The following is a 20,656-nucleotide window of genomic DNA, read 5'->3' on the forward strand; positions in this document are numbered from 1 at the left end:
TGGGACAAGACCCCGAGGTCGCCCCAGGACCCACTGGAGAAATGATATCTCCCAGGCCCAGGATCCCCCAGGCTGAGCTGGAGGAAATTGCGAGGGACAGGAGCATTAGGGCTGCTCTGCTCTCCCTATTGCCACCCCAACCCTTGTAGGAGAAGCGGGTAAGAAAATGGATGGATGGATGGATGGATGGATGGATGGATGGATGGATGGATGGATGGATGGATGATTGTTAATAATCATTCTGATTCTTAATAAAAGCATCATCTTCGTATCATTTTGTGATAACATCTTAGCATGTTGGTGGGGGGCATGGTGGTGCAGTGCGTTTGACTGGGTCCTGCTTTCTGGTGGGTCTGGGGTTTGAGTCCCAGTGGGGGTGCCTTGCGACGGACTGGCGTCCCGTCCTGGGTGTGTCCCCTCCCCCTCCGGCCTTGCGCCCTGTGTTGCCGGGTTAGGCTCCGGTTCCCCGTGACCCCGTATGGGACAAGCGGTTCAGAAAATGTGTGTGTGTATGTGTGTTACTTCTATGCCAGCAGAAGCAAATAGAGAGAGCTACAGAAAGTCAATGTAGAGTTATGCTGTAGCAGCGAGAAACAGCAAGTGTTTCTTCCCACTCTTTAATGACTATTTAAACACTCACAGAAGCATATCTTAAAACTAAGCAATATTATTTAAATTTAAGAAATGGTTCCTCTGCTCATTAGATAAAGAGGAGGATAAAATTCTTAAAAAACTTGTGCCCTGTGTTGCTGGGTTAGGCTCCAGCTCGCTGCAACCCTGCTCGGGACAAGCGGCTTCAGACAATGTGTGATCTGAGCATGTTGTACTTAACCAAGATAAATATATTAAACATTTTTGTAAGTTGTACATCTATCAAGTTTAAATGTATTGATTGATTATCGCAATTCTGTTATTCAGAGGACATCATCAAGGTCAAGCGAAAAAGAATTGAGGAAAGATGACAATAAGCAGAATCATCATGGAACTTCCTGAGTTGAAATATGTCATCTGCTTTCTGCTTGTCAATGTGACATGGTCAATTTCAGTCACGTTTGCAAATTGTCACTGTGACTTTTTTGAACATGTCAGTCCCCGCCCCCCCCCCCCCCAGCTCCACTGGACAAGAATCATAGGGGAAACATCACTTGCCATATTTTTGCTGGACCCTGTAAACATCAAAAACATTTATGAAGGCTAGATCTTGTCAGAGCAGTCTTAGGTGCTGCAACTCTTCCCGATGACTCACCATGCAATACATACTGCATACAAAATGCTTCAAGCTGATCAAATTAGTTGACTTCCATGTTTTATTTAATTCTGTTTGAACTCTTACAATGCTATGCAAGGGAAATCAATTTTTACTGTACCTAAAACAAAGCTTCTGGGAAATGATCATTGTAAATAGGTAAATGTCATTGGTATTTAACCTGAAGGTCAGTTACGGATTTTTTGCAGGAATACCGAATTAGTAATAGCACGAAAACATTAAGATAACAACCTGCAAGACTGTGGCCTGTGAGTAATTGCTTGTCCCTTTGCTAGAACCTCTTTTCTTCAAAGATGATGTGTAAAGCACCATATAATGTCTCTTATCCAGCGCATTTCCCATGTGCTTATTACTTATGATCATCCTAATACTATACAGTGAGCACTAAGGTTATAACTGCATGTTTTTAGTAAAACCAAAGTGACGGATTAAAACTGATGCATTAATGGATTATGGATAATGTTTTTAGTTTAACCAAAGTTAATCAGAATTTTTCCTCACAGATACCTTACCTTATATTCTAGGAATATACTCAAGCATGAGTTTGGAGGAGAGTTTTGGAGCCTTTATGGAATCAGGGACCTCACGGTCCAGCGAAGGCATGTTGCTGTGATGTAAATTTTGCCTCAGATTGTCCTTGGGACAGTACAGGAATTAAACTTTAATCTCTCGCATTTCCTGTCACTAGCAACCAACTAGAAAAAAAATGCTTTTGCTCACATTAGAATGCTTACTATCAGGAGACACAGGGATGTGATTTTGTAACCCTTCGTGAATCTGAAAATTTGAGCAAAATGGTGGATCATCCTGCCTTGTGCTGTAATGTGTCTTAATCTACTATAATACTGTGGTCATTTGAGATGTTTAACTAAAAATGAAAGCCCCTTCATTACTTCCACTGGAGAAAACTCTGGAAAGAGGACATATCTTTTCTAAGAGCTCAGAAAAATCCATTTTATTTATAGCGTACCTCAATCAGTTTTACATGACATTCGATGCCAAATTAACAAAACAGAGTGACATGTCCTTCGCACATACTGTGTCTCTAAAGAAACAAGAAAGGTAAACACATTTCATATTACACTATCACCTGAAACAAATTTAAATAGTTAAAGTACTGGTAGTGCAGGTTTGTGCGTCATTGGCGAATTGTTGCCGACAAGTAACATGAGAAGTTCCGAAAGTCACGGCAAATATGAAATATTTTTATATTTGCATTATGTTACGAATGTTATGGAAACAGAGAATATATATTTAAACACCATGTCTTTCTAAATACCATTAGTATCTCACGTGACATCTTTTAAAAATGTATGTTCACCTGTATCTGTGACTGCAGCTATTAACTGAATTGTATTCAGGTGCGAGTTCTGAAAGAAAACACCGAAACAATGTTAAAATGTTGAAATGTGCACATGCTTTGTTTTTTTTTTGTTTTTTGTTTTGTTTTTAAATCAGGTTTGGTGGTATTCAGGTATCTATTTTTCATTTTCCCCAATGTCAGAAAATGGTTTTATCAGAATTTCTTTTTTTGTTTTAACAGTTATCAGAACAGAACTAGATCACAGCACAGAGACACAATTAGAATGCTGAGAAATTACAAAAATTATACATACACAAAAAGAACTGCAGTACAAGGGCAGAAGGTAACACAATTTAATAGGGGTGGTCAAGAAGAACCAAGAAGTTCCAGAAGGGTAATTCTTTTCCCATAACCAGTAACTTTCACATTGTGCATAGGCTGTTAAAAACTGGCAATTGTTTAAATCTAAAGTAAGTTTTAATGCAGTTTTGCTCATTTTCATAAAGAGGTTAGTTGGCACAAAATAGCACTTGATTTATTGGCTAACAAAAAATAATTAATTGCTTGAAAAGTAGGTTCTGGACTGAGAAATGAGAGGTTCTGGAGTCTCAAATTCTCAAGTCACCTCAGAGATAATCCCACATTATGAGTTAACATGACAGTCTGTCATTAGCGGGTACTCCTGAGTAATAATGTACTGGGATCAGAAGATACTTGTGGAAAAATCCATCAGTGTTTGTGGGCAGAAAGGGTTAGTATTTACCACTTCTCTTACACTGTCGATCAGTAATGTATCATGTACAAAAAGATTAGAATGAACAGGAAACACTGGTAGTCCTTCGTCCTGCCTGGAACCTTTCTTCCAGTAGCACTCCTTGCATTCTTTTTTAGTCCCGCTTGTGTTAAATAATGGATGCTCCTGTTTCTCACATTTCTGCTCAATAAAACCAATATATCATATTAGACAGCAAAATAATGCCAAAAGCAAGCCTCAGAGACAGACCAGCTGTCATGTAACATTACAGTAAAAGAGTAATAAACCATAAGCAATTAACATTAAAGTCCAGGCAGAATTAAATCCGAATGTTTTAAATTTAAAGAAAAAAAACATTAATATCTCTGTTTTTCAAGTCTTAATTACATATGTACATCAACTTACATGAATAAATGCAGTATATCATTGATTCTTTATCTGGACAAATTTTCTGTCTTTACTAGTATGTACGTTCTCTTTCCTTAGCACCAACATCTCTTTTGCAAGGACCATTTTAGCAGCTGTGAGGACAAAAAGGGAAGAGCACAAACTGCAAAAAGCGCTCTCAGGACTTTGTGACATCGCCAGGCAAGGTGAAGAATAACAACAATGGATTACATTTGGTGATCTGTGGAACGTTCTGGGATTGTTTTATTTACATATCCATTGCATTTTAAAGAAAACGGAATAATGTCTGTCAGCTCCCACTCCTCTGCCCCGACTCCCACAATATGATATCCTTAGTATCTGTAGCACTTCCATCTAAATGGCTATAGAAATGTTAGATTTTTGCGCTTGGTCCTTGTATTGTATGAAGATGGAGACACTGGTTGTAACTCCACCTTGTCCACATGTAGAGACAAACCAGCACTCCAAAATGTGTTTGTGTGGTATTATGAGTTATTAATGTTAGCTGGCTGAACAGGTCAAAATAATGATTACATGGAATGTTAGTATTCTGACATTTTTAGAAGTCTGATAATTTCCTGTCTGCACTGGACCTATAAATATGTTCCAGCTGGCGTGATCTTCTATTATTTCAGTGCCTTTGAACTTACTAACGACTTAAATTATTTTTTCCAGCTACTTCTCTGACATAGTTAAATGACCATGTTTCACTTTCAATGTGCTCATTACATATTTTCAGATTGTATGTATAAAATTAAATATGTCCTCTCTTTCTTTGTCAGCAGTTATAATGAGCTGCACTCACTCCCCTAAACACAGAAATTACACAGAAGTGGTGCTCTAGCAAAATACCGCCACTGATTTATAATCTTCGTACAGTGCAGCAGGTAGTGTAGTGAATAGGTGACGCGACCATACATTCATTAGGTTCCTGGTTTGAATCCCACTTCTTATGTAGTTCCTTTGAGCAAGGTACTTATCTTGAACTGATAGCTAGAATATTATGCTGTATAAATGGATAGATAAATTATGAAGTTCCTTATCCAATAGTGTAAGTCATCTTGGACTATGGTGTCAGGTGAATTGAAGCTACTAATGTAGTTTTCTTCAGGCGTGTCTCTTAAAATGAACAATTATGATAAATCAAAGCAATACAGTATACATGAAGGCATGCTATACGATGGCTTAAGATGATGCTGAAAGTAACATTTACCCTAGAAGAATGCGTGTGCACATTGACACAGGACCAGCCTTTGGCTCAAATCAGATTTTTACTCCAGAAGACAAAAAAAAAAAAAAAAAAAAAAAATCAAACTTTAATCTGTGAAATGGTGTTTTGAGAATCGTCCCAGATTATTTTTCTCAAAGATTCAGCAGCTGGTGTGGTTTTGCTGGCGACAGGGGCGATCGGGGGGTTTGGACGGGGTGCGCGGTGTTGTCGTGCGTTGTGTGGAATCGTTCGTCCTCTTTCCACTAGAGGGATTCGAGCTCGGCTTTGAAAAGCACCAGACAGCGTCCCGACTCGGAGAGGCACGGAGGCGGAGAAGGCAGGCAGCCGCCAGGGTTTACCTTACCTGTAATTCCCCCAGTCCGCCTGAAACAAGCAAGCAGAGGGAGATAGAGAGAGAGACAGAGGGAAAGAGAGAAACAGGGAGAGGGAAACAAACAAACAAACAAACATACAGTGTATATATATATATATATAAACTTAAGGGTATCCTGCCAGAGCCTACACAGACATGTAAGAGGGTCGGTCATGTGACGCTCAGCAGGCTTCTAGCCCGACACATCAATGAAGACTCCCGATGGCACTGCGCTCCCTCCCGCTCCACAGCAGGACCGCTCTGTGCGCTTCAACTCTTAAAAAGACCGCTATCAACTTCATGAATTCCATCCAGAACTTCGAATCGTCGTCTTTTCCGTTTTTAGCTATGCTTCTAAACCGTTCCTTATTTTTTTCGAGGAGGATACGAAAACAAAATATCAGCCTTAAAGCTGTGGTAAAGTGTGAAAGTGCTGCGGGGTGCTGCAAGTAAATTCACCGGGGTTTAGAACAAAAAAAAAAAAAATAATGATTTAGAAAGAAAAAAAAAAGAACTGGAAGGGAAATTATTGTTACCTCCCCCAAACAGATTGATCACTCACTTAGTCATCCCTTTCTAGTTTAATGGGATCCATTCAATTGGGAAGGTGGAGCACTTGCATGAATTAACATATTCCTTTTCCCCTCAATCTGTGTTGAAGTATCTTACTTTTTTGCTTAAGGGGCAAGGAAAAGGGGGTCGTGGCTTAAACATTATAAAGGGGAAAAATAACAGCATCGCCTTTTTGGTTGGGCTAGAATCTGTGTCTTGACAAGCAGTTATAAAATCTGAAGGAAGAGAGCGAGAAGATTTTAGGAGAAATTTATTTAGTGGATATAAGAGTTTGATTTCTTTCATTCCATTGCATTTTTTTTTTTTTTTTTTTTTTTTTTTTAAATTTACATTCTCTTGAGGAAAAAAAAATGAAACTTTGGACTTTTCTTCTCTGGTTTCCCTGCTTTTTGATTTTTATCCTGTGTTTGGGGTCTGAGTGCGGGACTGTCCGGAGAATGGTGAGGTCTAAGAGGGACTTGGTGCGTATGAGGGAAGCCAGGAGCACCTTCCCAGGGGCTTGTGCCACTCGCCTGCCTCGGGGCAAACGCTCCTTGCCCGGGATGGATCGGCACTCGCCCCGCCAGCACCGTCGCTCCTCCCAGGCGGAGCAGAGCTCTTCAGGTCGGGCAAAGGCTGTTTATTTTACCGGCAGAGGAGATCAGCTACGACTGAAGCCCGGCGTGGAGGTGCCCAGAGGAAATTTTACCCTGGAAATGTGGCTCAAACCAGAAGGAGGGCAACGATCTCCCGCCGTAATTGCAGGTAATATAACAGGTTTCATTTCAGTTTTGTATCTGTTTTCTTTCCCCGGTGGATGAATGGGAGGAAAACACAAAATGTCAACAGTGTGTCTGCTCTCTCAAGTAGATCACGCGAAGGACTTCGTCTGTGCGTTGTGAGTGTAAACAATAATTCTATCTGTTTTGTTCTTTCGATTGCACCATAGACTAGTAAATACCGACTAGTATTAGGATTGCTGTTTGACTTCAGCGGAGCATCAGATGAAAAGATGCCCATGGTGGTTTATGGTCACGACCTGGATTATCGAAAACTTTTGCATTGCTGTGACTCTAAAGCAGACCTAAACATCCGTGCCATTGCTGAGGTTAAAGGAATTCCCTGTCAGGGTTTTTCCACACTAGTGTTTGGAAGTCGGACTTTCAATCGCGATTAGTGTAATTTCCACGAAGCCGTGAGCAGTACGAAATTATCATGTGCGACGATATTAACTGATTTTTTTTTTTTTTTTTTTTTTCAAATCTTATTTATATCGGATTAAAAGAAACAAAACTAATCACGTCCATCCATGCCTCTGTAGTATGTTTTTCCCCCAATTTTTTAGCCCGTGCGTTGCGATCCTCAGTGAGGACCCTGCTAAACAGCCCGTTTTCTAAAAGTTATTTACTGTGGATGTACTGGGACAGCCCGTCACCTGTGGTGTGTGTGCGGGATGAATGCAGACCCCACTGACTGAACACGATTTGTGTGCTGCCTCTGAAGGAGCGAGTAATCCCAGTATTACACTCTGACCGAACTGATCGGGACTCAGGCCACCTTGAGATAACCCACATCTCACTGAGTCTTTACAGTCAGTGCCGTTCAGTTTATCGATTAAAAGAAGATTATTTCATCTTTCTCTCTGGCCACTGTACACGTTTTCTGTATAATAAGATAATTCTAAATTCTCCACCCGTCAACTGAACCCAACTGCGGCGCGCGGACTGACGCGCGGGTTTGCCACGCTGAGCCGAAGCGCAGCCGAACACAGCGGTAACTTTCCGCGTTCGGCTCGTCTCCTCGGCATCAAATGCCCGCTTGGCGGATGCGTCGCCAGCTCCTGGTGAGGCAGTACCGCCCCCGAATCATACAAGGTAAGTAGCGTATATCGCCCACAAACTGTCTGGCAGTCCGGAGCTTCAGGGGACCGTGGTAAAATTCACGATTATTCTACGGGAAAAGCGTCAATAAAACCTGACCGTCCGTGTGGATTCCTAACTTGGTTTCAGTTTCAGTATATCAGCTGGCAACGTACGACAAAATTCAGTGTATTTATGAGCACTTTCCAACGTTACACAGTAGAATTACAAATTTAATTTGGTCATGACGTCGGCAACATATTTTAAACATTAGGTGATGAACGTGTTGCGATTATACATAAATTCTGTATTTTATATTGCTATGGTAAACACTTAAACCTGATCACGCTCTGCTACTGCGGGTGAGTGGTTGGAAAAACAAGAAGCTTTTTATTAACCTAAAGTTACAAAAAAATGATTTCTGAGCAACAATAATAAGAACGCGTGCGGTTCTGATCCTATAAAACGTAAAGTTGTTACTCTTTTTCATCTGTTCCCCCTCAGCTGCCAATAGAGAGCGTAATCCCCATTCAGCACAAGGCGAACGGAGAGCGGTTTAGGGACTGTCGCGAAACTCTCAAGGGTTTGAGAGCGTGTGAGAGCAAGACGAAAAAACCAAGCTTTACATTTATTCGTTTAACTGACGCTTTTCTCCAAAGCGAATCACGGTCCTAAGCTTCATACACTTATTTACCCCGTTTAAACTTAAGGTAAATCCTTTTCTCAAAGGTACTAAGGGTGTGGGGATTCGAACCTACCATTACCTAACCCAAAGGTGGCAGCGCTAACCACATATCATTAAACCTTTAGCAGATCACCACACAGAGATGCTGTACATTGATAAACCAGTACAGATGCATTTTTAGTAAGTTTTAAGTGTCACTGAAAAAGATGTAAAGGAAAACTTGCCATTGTTAGACTTGCCATTATCAGTGATGAACCGGTTATTAGTTTATTAGTTTAGTGTTCCTTTTCACAGCGAGTGAAAAAGTGGAAATCCACCCAGGTGAAGATAGAAATTTTGTGGGTTAATTACAAATTAAGTTAACTCAGAATTACTTTTGTTTTCATTTTTTTTTTTTTTTTTTGGGAGGGTGGTGAAAAGGCAATCTGAAAGTGCTCTGCTCTTCAATGTCCAGTAAGCCACCTATCTTCCAATGTTTAAGAAAGCATAATCCCCCCATTTTTTCTGTATAAATGTAAGTACTATTTCTAATATTTTGGCAACCTATAATAACGTTGTTATAGCCCTGATGTTTAATATCTCTAAATTATCTTTAAGTTTTTAATATTATTGCTGGCCTATAACCTGCCTGCTGTAATTAGCAGTCTTTTGGCAGATAACTACTTTCATATAATATGAAATACAACGGCCCTTGATGCTTCATCCTGCTTGTGTTGTTTTGTATATTGCCTGCACTTTTTGAAAACCTCATCTCTTATCTCTTCTAGATTTAAAAAAGAAAAAAAAAAATGTCTGTTATTTTTCTTTGATTTAGCAGATTGTAATTTCCTCCTCTTTATGGCACAATTAGTTTTATAGGGGTTGACAGGTTTCCACAGGCTACACAGCAGGGCATGGGTGGAAGTGAATCACCAACTTCAAACATCAATTGTGTTTTTTTCTGAAGTGCATGTTAATAGGAAGTTTAAAGGTAGATTTTGCCTGGTCATCCCTTCTCTAGGGCAGGTGTATCAGGATTACAGGGGCTACTCCAGCTGTCACTGGTCAAACAAGACCAGTGATGAGTTCTACTCCTTGGGAGAATTTAGCCCTCCTGGGTGGAGTTCTTTATTCGACTACCTTCCCATTGTAACAACTCTCTAGAGTGACTACACCACTCTATGAAAGTCTTCAATTATATTTTGTAAAACATAATGCAGGACTTCTTTTCTGTAGAAGTTTTTGCTGGCTTGAGAGGACAGAAATCATTGTCTGTTTATGAGGTTGATACAAATACAGCAAAGCAAGGCTTAAAAAGAAAATCTGATATGCTATAGGCACAGTGGCACTAAGCCTAAGCTCCCGTTTGCAGGCTAAATACGTCAGAAATAACATTCAAATTGCCCAGTCTTAAGCAATCAATACATTGCATGGATGTTTGTATTTCAAATAGCTGCAGCAGAATGAGCAGAGATTGGACTGGGGAATAACAATGACAAAATTCAGGACCTTGAACAGCTCATAGCAAATGAAATGTTGCTCAACAGGCCTTGTCCTCTCTTTTCAGTAGGCATGTGCACTTCAGAAACAGCCAGGACGCATAATCATCAAACCGACGTTTCTCCATGTCAATGTGTAGGTCTTTTTTACTTCTCAGCTCAGCCTCTTCATGCTTTCTCTGTGTTACTGGAAGTGTATTGAAAGACTTCATGCATTGACAGAATGTTGAGTCACACTATGTTGGGTATTTATACTTTGCTATGTTTACATTTTATCAAAAAAAGTTTAAAATATGTTCTTAAAAGTCATTGGTAAGTCTGGTGCCATTAGATGATAGAGAGATTTAGTAAAGATCTTTAAGCAGCCTTTTTTGTTGATTAAAAAAAGAAAATGGTAGGTAAAAATGATTCACCTACTACATAAGCATGTCAGCATAGACAATATTTGTGTTGGCCTGTCGAAAGAATATGATAAAGGAAAATGGTTTCACTGCTCTACTTGGTGACTTCAGTTTCGAGACTGAAGCAGTCCCTTCCCACATGGTGTGACCCTTTTGTTCTTGTGAAGTTGTTAGTGAGCTAATGTGGAATTTCTTGTATGTAGAATACTGAGAGAGGTCTGCTGAGGCTGCACTGTGCCAAGTGTTTACCTCTTGATCCACTTAAAACCTGTTCTGTGTTTCATGTATACCCTCATTTCTCACCCAATACACATCCACATCCATCTCCTCATCTGACTGATTGTTATGAGAAAACCCACTGAGCAGCAGCGCATGCAGTTCTGGTGCGAACTGATGAAACAATGGATTACATGGAGTGTTTTTGGGATCATGGCTTAGAGAAGGGGTCTTTCAAAAGACGTTCTATAGAGATGTTGTATGTAAGATGTAAGTTTTTTGTGAGTTGGAGTGTGCTGTCAGGCTCTGAGATTCATGTGTTCAATCACTGTATAATAGGATACTGATTATGTGGAAGACCCCTGGTTTCTAGGCCAGTGGTTCTGCAAGTGGAATTTTTTCCATCAGTTTTCACAGAGTGCGTTTAAAATCTGACACAAACTGACGGTACAAGTCCTTAAAGAGAAACAGAAGACAAATTTTCATACAAACACAGATGCTGTCTGAACCGCTTGTCCCATACGGGGGTCGCAGGGAGCTGGAGCCTAACCCAGCAACACCAGGCAAGGGGCTGGAGGAAGGGGGGACACATCCAGGATGGGATGCCAGTCTGTCACAAGGCACCCCAAGCAGGACTTGAACTCCAGATCTACCAGAGAACAGGACCCAGTCCAACCCACTGCGCCACCATGCCCCCCCTTTCATACAAACACACACACATTTTCAGAACCGCTTGTCCCATACGGGGTCGCGGGGAGCCGGAGCCTACCCGGCAACACAGGGCGTAAGGCCAGAGGGGGAGAGGACACACCCAGGACGGAACGCCAGTCCACCGCAAGGCACCCCAAGCAGGACTCGAACCCCAGACCCACCAGAGAGCAGGACCCGGTCCAACCCACTGCGCCACCGCACCCCTCTTCCTACAAACATTTTATTGAAATTATGTATTCATATCATATCACATGTGAAAATATGGCAGATGTGAGGCTGTTTAAAATTTTAAGTTTAGCTTCATTGTTGTCATTTTGAAAATGAACAGAACTTAGAATAGAAGTTGCAAGTCGTGATAGACCACGTGTGCTGTCGACTCTGAGCAGTATGTAGAAACAGTGTCTTTGACCTTAATCAGTCATCCATTCAGTTTTAAATTGTAATAATAAATATTTAAATAAATAATGATAGTTTAAGTGTTGTTTATTTGATTTTTTGGTAGTCTATTCAGAATAATAATTTTTCTTTTCTAGTTTTTTATCTCCCTCTGTTGGTTTATCTCTGAAATGCTATCAGCCAGCGTTAGGTATGCAATTACACAGGACTGTTTGACCTTCCAGTTTATTCTTTTTGTTTTTCTCATGCACGCCATCACACAAACCGCAATATTTTATTCACCTTCATTTATTATATTGGCATAAGCTATACGTTATGTATCAAAGTTTTATCTGTAGGTGATTTTTGAAAAATGTGAATATAACTGTTCACTGTAAGGCACTTTAAATCATTTACAAAGAAAATAATTGAACATTAAACATTCATTCACATCTGTTGAAATAAAATAAATCCATTTAAAATAGTAATAAAAGAATATGATAATTTCAATGGCAAATCCTGTCTGAAGTTTTTTTTTTTTTTGTCCTTCCAGGTCATTCCTGTTACATTAGATTACATTTTACATCTCAAATTGATTGCAAATTCAGACATAGAAGTTAAAACCTAAATTCCAACATAAATGAAAATATGAACAAATATAAAATTTATTCGATAAACCTCAGTTTATATCATAAGAGCAGAAAGTCATCACACCTCTTTAATTTTATGACTTCTTGACTATGGTCTGCTTGTTGTAGTAGGCATCTGATCTCCAGCTAATGCTGTACATTCTTTTCGTTGACATGGGGTTAGTGTGTGTGTGCATGTGTGTGTGTGTGTGGAAGAACAGCACCATGCCATGGGGCTGTAAATTACACCTCCCTGGCAGTAACCCTGGGGAATCCCAGGGTTCCTCCACTCTTTGCTAAACCCCATTCTTTGTCCTTGGATCCTGCTAGGCTGGCAACAGACACTCAGCAGGACAGAAATGAACGTGCTGGCAGCTTTCAGATGACCCTCTTGCACTTAGCAGGCTGATCTCTGTTGATACAGAGCTGGGTATGCAGGTCTCTGAGGTACACTGGAAAATAAAATAGCGGAACAAAAACCTTAAGAGATAGTAAACGTGGACCATGGGATATGTTCACTTTTTAATGAAAACGGCACAATAATAAAGACTTCTGATTGCATCTGTGCCTTTTTCCCAGCTTTATGAAATGCTTTTAAGCAGCATGTTAATAAGAGAACAGGCAGCACAATCCAGGGTATATGTGAACATTACCTTAATTGTCCTAAGTGGCAGTATATGTTTTCAGACCACCAGGTGTTTTTGCAGCTCCTTTTGCAGCATCTGAGAGAGTTTTTAGCCTGGTGCAATTACATGTGCTCAGTTTCTTCAGCATGACAGAATTTTAGCGCATGTTTACATTACAGACCTTCAGAATAGCTGTAACTTGAGTGAATTAGCATGTCTTTGGCTTGAGTGAACAGATGACCACATTTCTGCCAGACAGTGCAAAATATTGAAACAGTATATTTCGCAAAACCAGCGTTTATTTGTGCCCACGTCACCCCACCTGCCTAAAGTAAAGGGCGTTTAACCGCTGCAGTCTGAGGCCCAGTTTGTACCAGGGATGCTATTGGAACGAGGGAAATTGCCAGGATCCTGCAACCTGCTGACACTGTTAAAAAGAAACATATTTAATCCAGATCACATATGAAACTCATGAAAGTTCTTACTGTGGCGCCGACGGGAAAGAATAATGTGAAAAACCAACTGAACATCTTTACCTGAGTTATGCAGTATACCCCTTTTCATATGTGGACATCGCTTTCATTGAAAACTTCCTTTAACAGTCACTGCATTATGCACACACATTCCCATGCCTAATGCAGCTCTGCTTAATAATTACATGAAGATAAATGTCCTCTCACATGCACAGAGGTGTACATGTCTGCTTTTCACGGGGCTTTATTTTTTCCCTTGCACACTTTTTTGCCCTCTCTAAGTTGATTATAAACCCCCAGAAGTTTCCCTCTGATGTAGGAACACATTTCTTTCCTGAACTTAATGTATGCTTTCCAAGCGAAACAGGAAAAGGGGGCTTCGGAGCCCCTAGCATAATAAGGCTTTTGCAGAAAAGTACCATTTCTGATTTCTGACTTCCCCACTAGCGAGGCACATTTCAGGAAAATAGACCGAATGTTCATGTAACCTTTGCTCTGTTGATACAAGACCACACTGTTGGTCCCTGATTGTTAGCAGATGGCTCATTGTAGTCCTGTAGTCCCAGGACCAGGGTGATCTAGACAACCTGGTATGAGAGTCATGCTTTTCTATCCAATTAACACACTGACATTTTTTTCTGATGACTTTTTTTCAAAACACCGTCAGATTCAGATATTTTACACGGTATGTAATGAACCTACTACTTCTTGCTTTAGCAAACTCAGATGCAAGAATGCAACCGCTTCATCTTGTTTACATTAAATTTATATTTCATGTTAGTAGTAAAGCTTGACTGTCAGATGCAGTATATTTCAGTGTGCAGACCAAGTAGTTATGTGTACAGGTAGACGTATTTCCTGTTGAGCAATGCCTTTGGACCAGCTGCAGAGTTATTACCTGGAAGCTACCCGTCATTGATGTCTCACCCCTTTAATCCCAGAACTACATCTGGTGGTTGGGCAGTGGCTGGACTCTCCCTGCCACCCCGTGCAGGTGACCTCAGGATCCCTCCCTTCCAGGTGTTGTCTTTTCTCCATGACCACAGAGTTCAACTCCCTTTTGCTACTCAGAGTCCTCCAGCTGCCAACACGAACCACTTGTTCCCCAGTTTTTATCTCTCATTCTTAGCCAATAACTCATTGTGTTGTATGTCTGAAGCATGATTTAAGATGCAGAATAATAAAAAATGCACTTCGGAATCATTAAAAGCTTTTCGAAAAGCTTTTCTTTGTTCCTCATAAAAATGCATGCAATGATATATATGTAAAATAATTGTGCAATTTGTTTTGTAAATATACTTTTCAGAATGTCCAACTTTGCTGGTGTGCGGTGACTTTGATGGTGGGCTGGTCGTTTCCTGTTTGATGCCCAAGATCCAGGCTAGTGGCTGCAGTTCCATTGCCACCCACAGGCAACACTGTATTGGCAGCTGGAAGATGCTGAGGACTGGGGCAGGAGGAGGTCTTTTATGCATTTTTTTGTATTATTACTTGTAGGAAAGAGCAAAGAGCTCTGACTAAGGTTCCCACTGAAGGTTAGTACCAGAGGTATTGTGACCTGTGAGTAAACAGCAAAAAATAATTTAGAATTGGACATTTAAATTTTCAAACACAGTGGACAGCTAAAAGCCTAAAGAAGAATTAATGTTATTGATTAAAAAAATGCTTATCTTCATGCCGGGGGGGTGAGGTGGCGCAGTGGGTTGGACCACAGTCCTGCTCTCCAGTGGGTCTGGGGTTCGAGTCCTGCTTGGGGTGCCTTGTGACGGACTGGCGTCCCGTCCTGGGTGTGTCCCCTCCCCCTCCAGCCTTACGTCCTGTGTTACCGGGTAGGCTCCGGTTCCCCGTGACCCTGTATGGGACAAGCCGTTCTGAAAATGTGTGTGTGTGCTTATCTTCATGCTCTGCTTTAATTTCCCATTGACTCCTATTATACAGGAAGTAGTTTTGAGTGAAATTATTTAACACTTTCTGTTATCCAGCCATCCATCCATCCTCTTACCCGCTTGTCCTACTAGGATTGTGGTGCACTTTCTGTTATATGTATTAAAATAGATTTGATACGGTATATTGTACTTCCAAATAAATAATTCTTTAGTCAAGAGATGACTGGTAATCTCAGATTTGTTTTAAATCTCAGATTATTTGCTCATAAGTAATTTGAAGTCAAACTACTTTTAGAATGAAACAGACTGCAGACTTCCCATAATAAGTATAATTTTGTCCTGAAAATTTGCTCTTAAGGTGAAATTTTGTAAAATGAACTCTTAATTACTGGTAGTGAAAATGGGAAAAATAAATAATGCATTCAAGAGTTATTTGTTTTCTCCATTTACCTCATTTATTCAGCCATTATTTTCACTATTTAATTTGTTGTTTTAAGTTGTTCTTGAGCAGTGATACTGCCAGAAGTGCTGGTGGCTTACACCTCCTGCACTATGGGACATGGGTTTGAATCTCTTTCTGTGGAGTTTGGTATGTTTTCAGCAGGTAGCATAAGTATCCTTGTATATTACCCTCCTGTAGTACCCATCAGCAAGATACTTACCCATAATTATTTCAGTCAAAATGATACAACTGTTTAAATTGTGAGCACAGGGTTGTGAGACAGCAGCTAGAGCAGATGCTTCAGAATGCCTGGGCTGTGCCATTGGGCATTGGTTTGTTCCATGCTCAGTCTGTGTTTGTCACCCTGTGATTCCATGAGGTTCCTCTTTGTGCTCTTGTTCCCTCCCACTGTCCAAAAACATGCATTTCATGCATTGTGCATTGTGAACAGTTGACCCGAAATTGCCCCCTGTGTGTATCACAAATTTTAAAATGAGAGGGAAGGCTTTTCTTTGCATTTTTGGAATTTTTTATTTTAGCACCTTTACCACTTTCTTATAAACTTTTTCCCTTCTCGCAGTGGGTGGGGTGGGGGGACAGTGATTGTTTCCGTTCTGTGTGTTACCAAGGTGAGTATTTTGAATAGAAATTTCTTTTCTCATAGCTTTTTCTTTCTGTGTGTAAGTAGAGAACTGTGTGAATTTTAAACTGTGAGTTATATATGCTTGTAAATGTGACCTCTTCAGTATTCATTTCAGAGAAGCCTGTATGAATGTACTTTTTGCAATGTTGTTATGTATTTGTGTGTCTCTCCTGCTGTGAGATAAAAGTGAAATCTGTATCCCTTTGAATAAACACAAGTGTGTCTGCACCACTAGGAGGGCAATTGAACAGAGCCTTTGGCACAGTAGGGAATACTGTGACAGACATCTCAGCTCAAGCTGGATAGAATGGATTATGTATGTGCTACTTGCTCAAAATGTCAGGACCACAGTTTAGAACTAGGATCAATATCATGGTACTTCTAATTTAGCATTTTTTAAAAACATATATTTGTATTTCATATAACAATGTTAATACTAGTATTTTTTAAAGCTAGTAAGGTATAAATTATAAGAAGATATGCTACAGTTGTGTCAGACTTGGTTTGTTCCAGTGGCAAAATGCTCATATCTACTTTGTGGTTTCTCTTGGTTGCAGGACTCTATGATAAGTGCTTCTATACTTCAAATGATCGAGGCTGGCTGCTGGGAATCAAGGCTGTGAGTGAACAGGGCAATCGGGATCCTCGTTTCTTCTTCTCCCTCAAGACTGATCGTGCTCACAAAGTCACCTCCATTACCTCCAATACGCGTTACCAGCCCAACCAATGGACCCATGTGGCAATCACCTATAATGGGCTGCACATGAAACTGTTTGTGAATGGTGCCCAAGTTGCTGTGAGTAGGGAGCAGTCTGGTGAGATCTTCAGTCCTCTTACAAAAAAGTGCAAGGTGCTCATGATTGGTGGCAATGCTCTCAACCACAATTACCGTGGTGTCGTGGAACAGTTGGACCTGTGGAAGTATGCACGCTCCCAACAGGAGATCAGGAAAGATATGCGACGTAGAGTCCACGAGCATCCAGATGACTTTTCCCTGCAGGTCATTCATGAGAACTTCAGTAACATCTCCCACAAGTGGATCACTGTGAAAGACGGAAGTTTCCCACAAACAGAGGATACAGTCAGAGCCTTTGAAGGGGATTTCGGGGGGTGGCTGGATACAACTCTGGAGCCACCGCCCTGTGGGCAGACAGTATGCGACAATATAGAGGTGGTGACCAACTACAATCTGTTTTGGAGTTTCCGGAAGCCCAAGACGGTACGCTACCGTGTGGTGAATGTGTATGATGAGGACCACCGCAGGCCCACTGTCACAGAGCACCAGATCCATTTACAGCACCAGCACTTGAACGATGCCTTCCGCATGTACAACATCACGTGGGAGCTCACAGTGCACAATGTGTACAACTCTTCCCTGAGGAATCGCCTGGTACTGGCTAACTGTGACATCAGCAAGGTGGGCGACGAGGAATGTGATCTGGAGTGCAACCATACACTTACAGGCTTTGATGCCGGCTACTGCAAGAAGCAGAAGACCAGCTGCCCTGAGAAAAAGCAAGGCAATGGAGAATGTAACCCAGAGTGCAACTGGGATAACTACTACTATGACAGCGGAGACTGCTGCAACCCCAACATCACTGATGTCACAAAAACATGCTTCAACCCTGCATCACCTCTCAGGTCAGCCCTCAGTTATTCATGGATCTGCTTGAGCACATTAAATATTCCTTTATCACCTGAGGAAATGTAGGAAAAGAGCACTGTAAATACAGTACTGCAAAATTTTACAAGGGTATTGAAATGTATGTTGGTGGCATTGGGTTTGAATCTTTAAATAATTATAAGTACCTTGCTATAGCATGCCTAACATTGTAAGTTGCTATGGGCAAAAGTGTCAGCAATATGAATAATAACTGAAAGTGTGATTGATAGATAGATAGATAGATAGATAGATAGATAGATAGATAGATAGATAGATAGATACTTTATTGATCCCAAGGGGGAAATTCAGTATGTTTAAGAGTTATAAAATGTTAAAAGTTGTAAGAAGGGCATTTAGTATTTTTTGTTGTGTTGTAGTGGGGGGTGCGGTGGCGCAGTGGGTTGGACCGCAGTCCTACTCTCCGGTGGGTCTGGGGTTCGAGTCCCGCTTGGGGTGCCTTGCGACGGACTGGCGTCCTGTCCTGGGTGTGTCCCCTCCCCCTCCGGCCTTACGCCCTGTGTTGCCGGGTAGGCTCCGGTTCCCCGTGACCCCGTAAGGGACAAGCGGTTCTGGAAATGTGTGTGTGTGTTGTGTTGTAGGGTGGAAAATCCTATGAAATCAGTATAAATCTTTGTCTTCTGTATTCTTCACTAACACAAAGGGCAGAAGTGTGGTTCTCTACTCTTTCATTCTGTGCCTGTCAAGGCAAACAGATAACACATTATCAGCTGAATTTTATCCTCCTCTTTATCTAATGAGGAGAGGAACCATTTCTTAATGTAAATAATATTGCTTTGTTTTAAGATATGCTTCTGTGAGTGTTTAAATGGTCATTAAAGAGTGGGAACAAACACTTGCTGTTTCTCGCTGCTACAGCATAACTCTATATTGACTTTCTATAGCTCTCTCTCTTTGCTTCTGCTGGCATAGAAGTAACAACCTATCAAAATAAATTATTGATATAGTTCATAATGAACTATGTATCATGACATGTCAACAAAAAAACAAAAACAGTCAGTGATTTTTCATTGTCATGTAAGTTCATATTGAAAAACATAGGTGACTGGCCCGCTTCTTACTTGTTCCAGGATTTATAGCAAGATAGTCATAGTGCTTTATCATAGAGTCCTCTTTTGTTCTGATTGGGTCTATGTTGTGAAAGTAACCCGAAAAGTCATCTATGCTGTTATGAGGTCTGTTTGAGGAACAGAAGCCATTAACCTTCTGTCACAGTACACATTCCAGTGCCGTATTTCAGAAGTGAGAAGCTGACTAAGCATGAATGGAAAACAATTTGGAAAATTTGTTGTTCTGTGTACTGTGTATAACCCCCTCAAGAAGAGCACTGCCACTTTTGACTAACTTGGTCCAATTTCAGTATTTGTTCGTTTATTCACTCAAGAAGGGATTTTCAGTTTCAAACACAATTGATATTAAACCTTGTTAAAAAAGTCAGATAAGAATAATTTTGGTGGCTTTAGAATGTGCAGGTTTTGACCTCAAGCCTGTGATAAAGTGTTTCGTGGCCCTGTTCACCTTCCAGGCCTCATCTCTGTGACTCAGATTTCGTGTGGTTCTGTGTTTCGGGTCCTTGGTTCATGTCCTGTGGGGCCACACCTCCGCTTTGGCCTTTGTTCAAGAGTGATAAGATTCTCTAGCTCAGAGGGCAAGACAAACTGCTCTCTTGGTAACTTGAGGGGAGGAAAACGAGATCTTTCCCCTGGAAAAGTCTGAAATATCTTTCCCATTTTGAGATTTATTTCATGCTTATAAAAGGGGACTGATAGAGAGTGAGTGAGAATGGAAACCTTGTCCCTCTGGACAGCTGAGAGAGGCAATTACTGCTCAGGGCAGGATTTCCAGCAACATTACTTAGTGGGAGTCCCTTCGGAGACTGCCTTTGAGAGTACAGAACCTTTTAGAATATTTGGGGGTTGGAGGGGGCAATGAAGGCTATGGAGTGAAAATGCAGCGTGAAAGAGTTTACTGCTCCTTCTCACTCTCTTCCTTTTAAATATTGATACTTTCCGACATTCTGGTACACTCTAGATTTCAGATTGAAATGTTTCAGAAACACATATGTAGTAAGAGTGCGTAAAAAAACTGTTACTTTTTAATTCTTGTTGACCTGATCCTAATAAGTCATGATATCATGAGAGAAGACTGAAAGAGCAGGACTGCTTCAGAGACACAGCCCTGATGTCATTAGCCCCAGTGTGCAGCTGAGTGGTGTGGAGCCACAAACGTAATGTTTAGGTATTTCAGTTGCTCACCTTCACGTCTTTTTTTTACTTTGCTCCTGAGTTCAATTAACAGCTTGATGTTACATCCACTGTCATGTAACTTCTTGTGACTGCACCACCTACTCAGTTTGAGATGTTGTACTAATATACAGACCTTTGCTTCTGATCATAAATACCCTCAATTTTCTGGGCAGCAGGACTGCATGACTCACTAATTTGTAGCCAGTTATAGCACCAAAAATCACCACCAATCATCTTAACCACAACAATCTTTGCAACACATTTTGTTAAGCAAACAGTTGTTCCTACTGTGTCTTCTCAGTCAGTCACTTAGTCATTAGATGCTCATGAATATGTAGATAGACAAGTCTCTGCGACAACTGATTATGTCTGAGGACTGTGCCTTAAGTGTGACTGTGGGAAGTTTATATCAGCATGAGGGCTGAGGAGTTATTTCCT

The 20,656-nt window shown here is 40.8% G+C and overlaps 1 protein-coding gene across 1 annotated transcript in view; it reads left to right on the forward strand.

The window, feature by feature from the left end:
* Positions 1-6,238: 6,238 nt before the first annotated feature.
* pappab (pregnancy-associated plasma protein A, pappalysin 1b) overlaps positions 6,239-20,656 on the forward strand; it is a 107,035-nt gene continuing 92,617 nt past the window's right edge. The window contains exons 1-2 of the mRNA XM_018758954.2: positions 6,239-6,632; positions 16,849-17,932. Coding sequence (XP_018614470.2) covers positions 6,239-6,632; positions 16,849-17,932 — 1,478 coding nt within the window. The remainder of the gene's footprint in view (positions 6,633-16,848; positions 17,933-20,656) is intronic.

Source organism: Scleropages formosus, chromosome 17 (assembly GCF_900964775.1).
Source record: "Scleropages formosus chromosome 17, fSclFor1.1, whole genome shotgun sequence".
NCBI classification, from domain to species: domain Eukaryota; kingdom Metazoa; phylum Chordata; class Actinopteri; order Osteoglossiformes; family Osteoglossidae; genus Scleropages; species Scleropages formosus.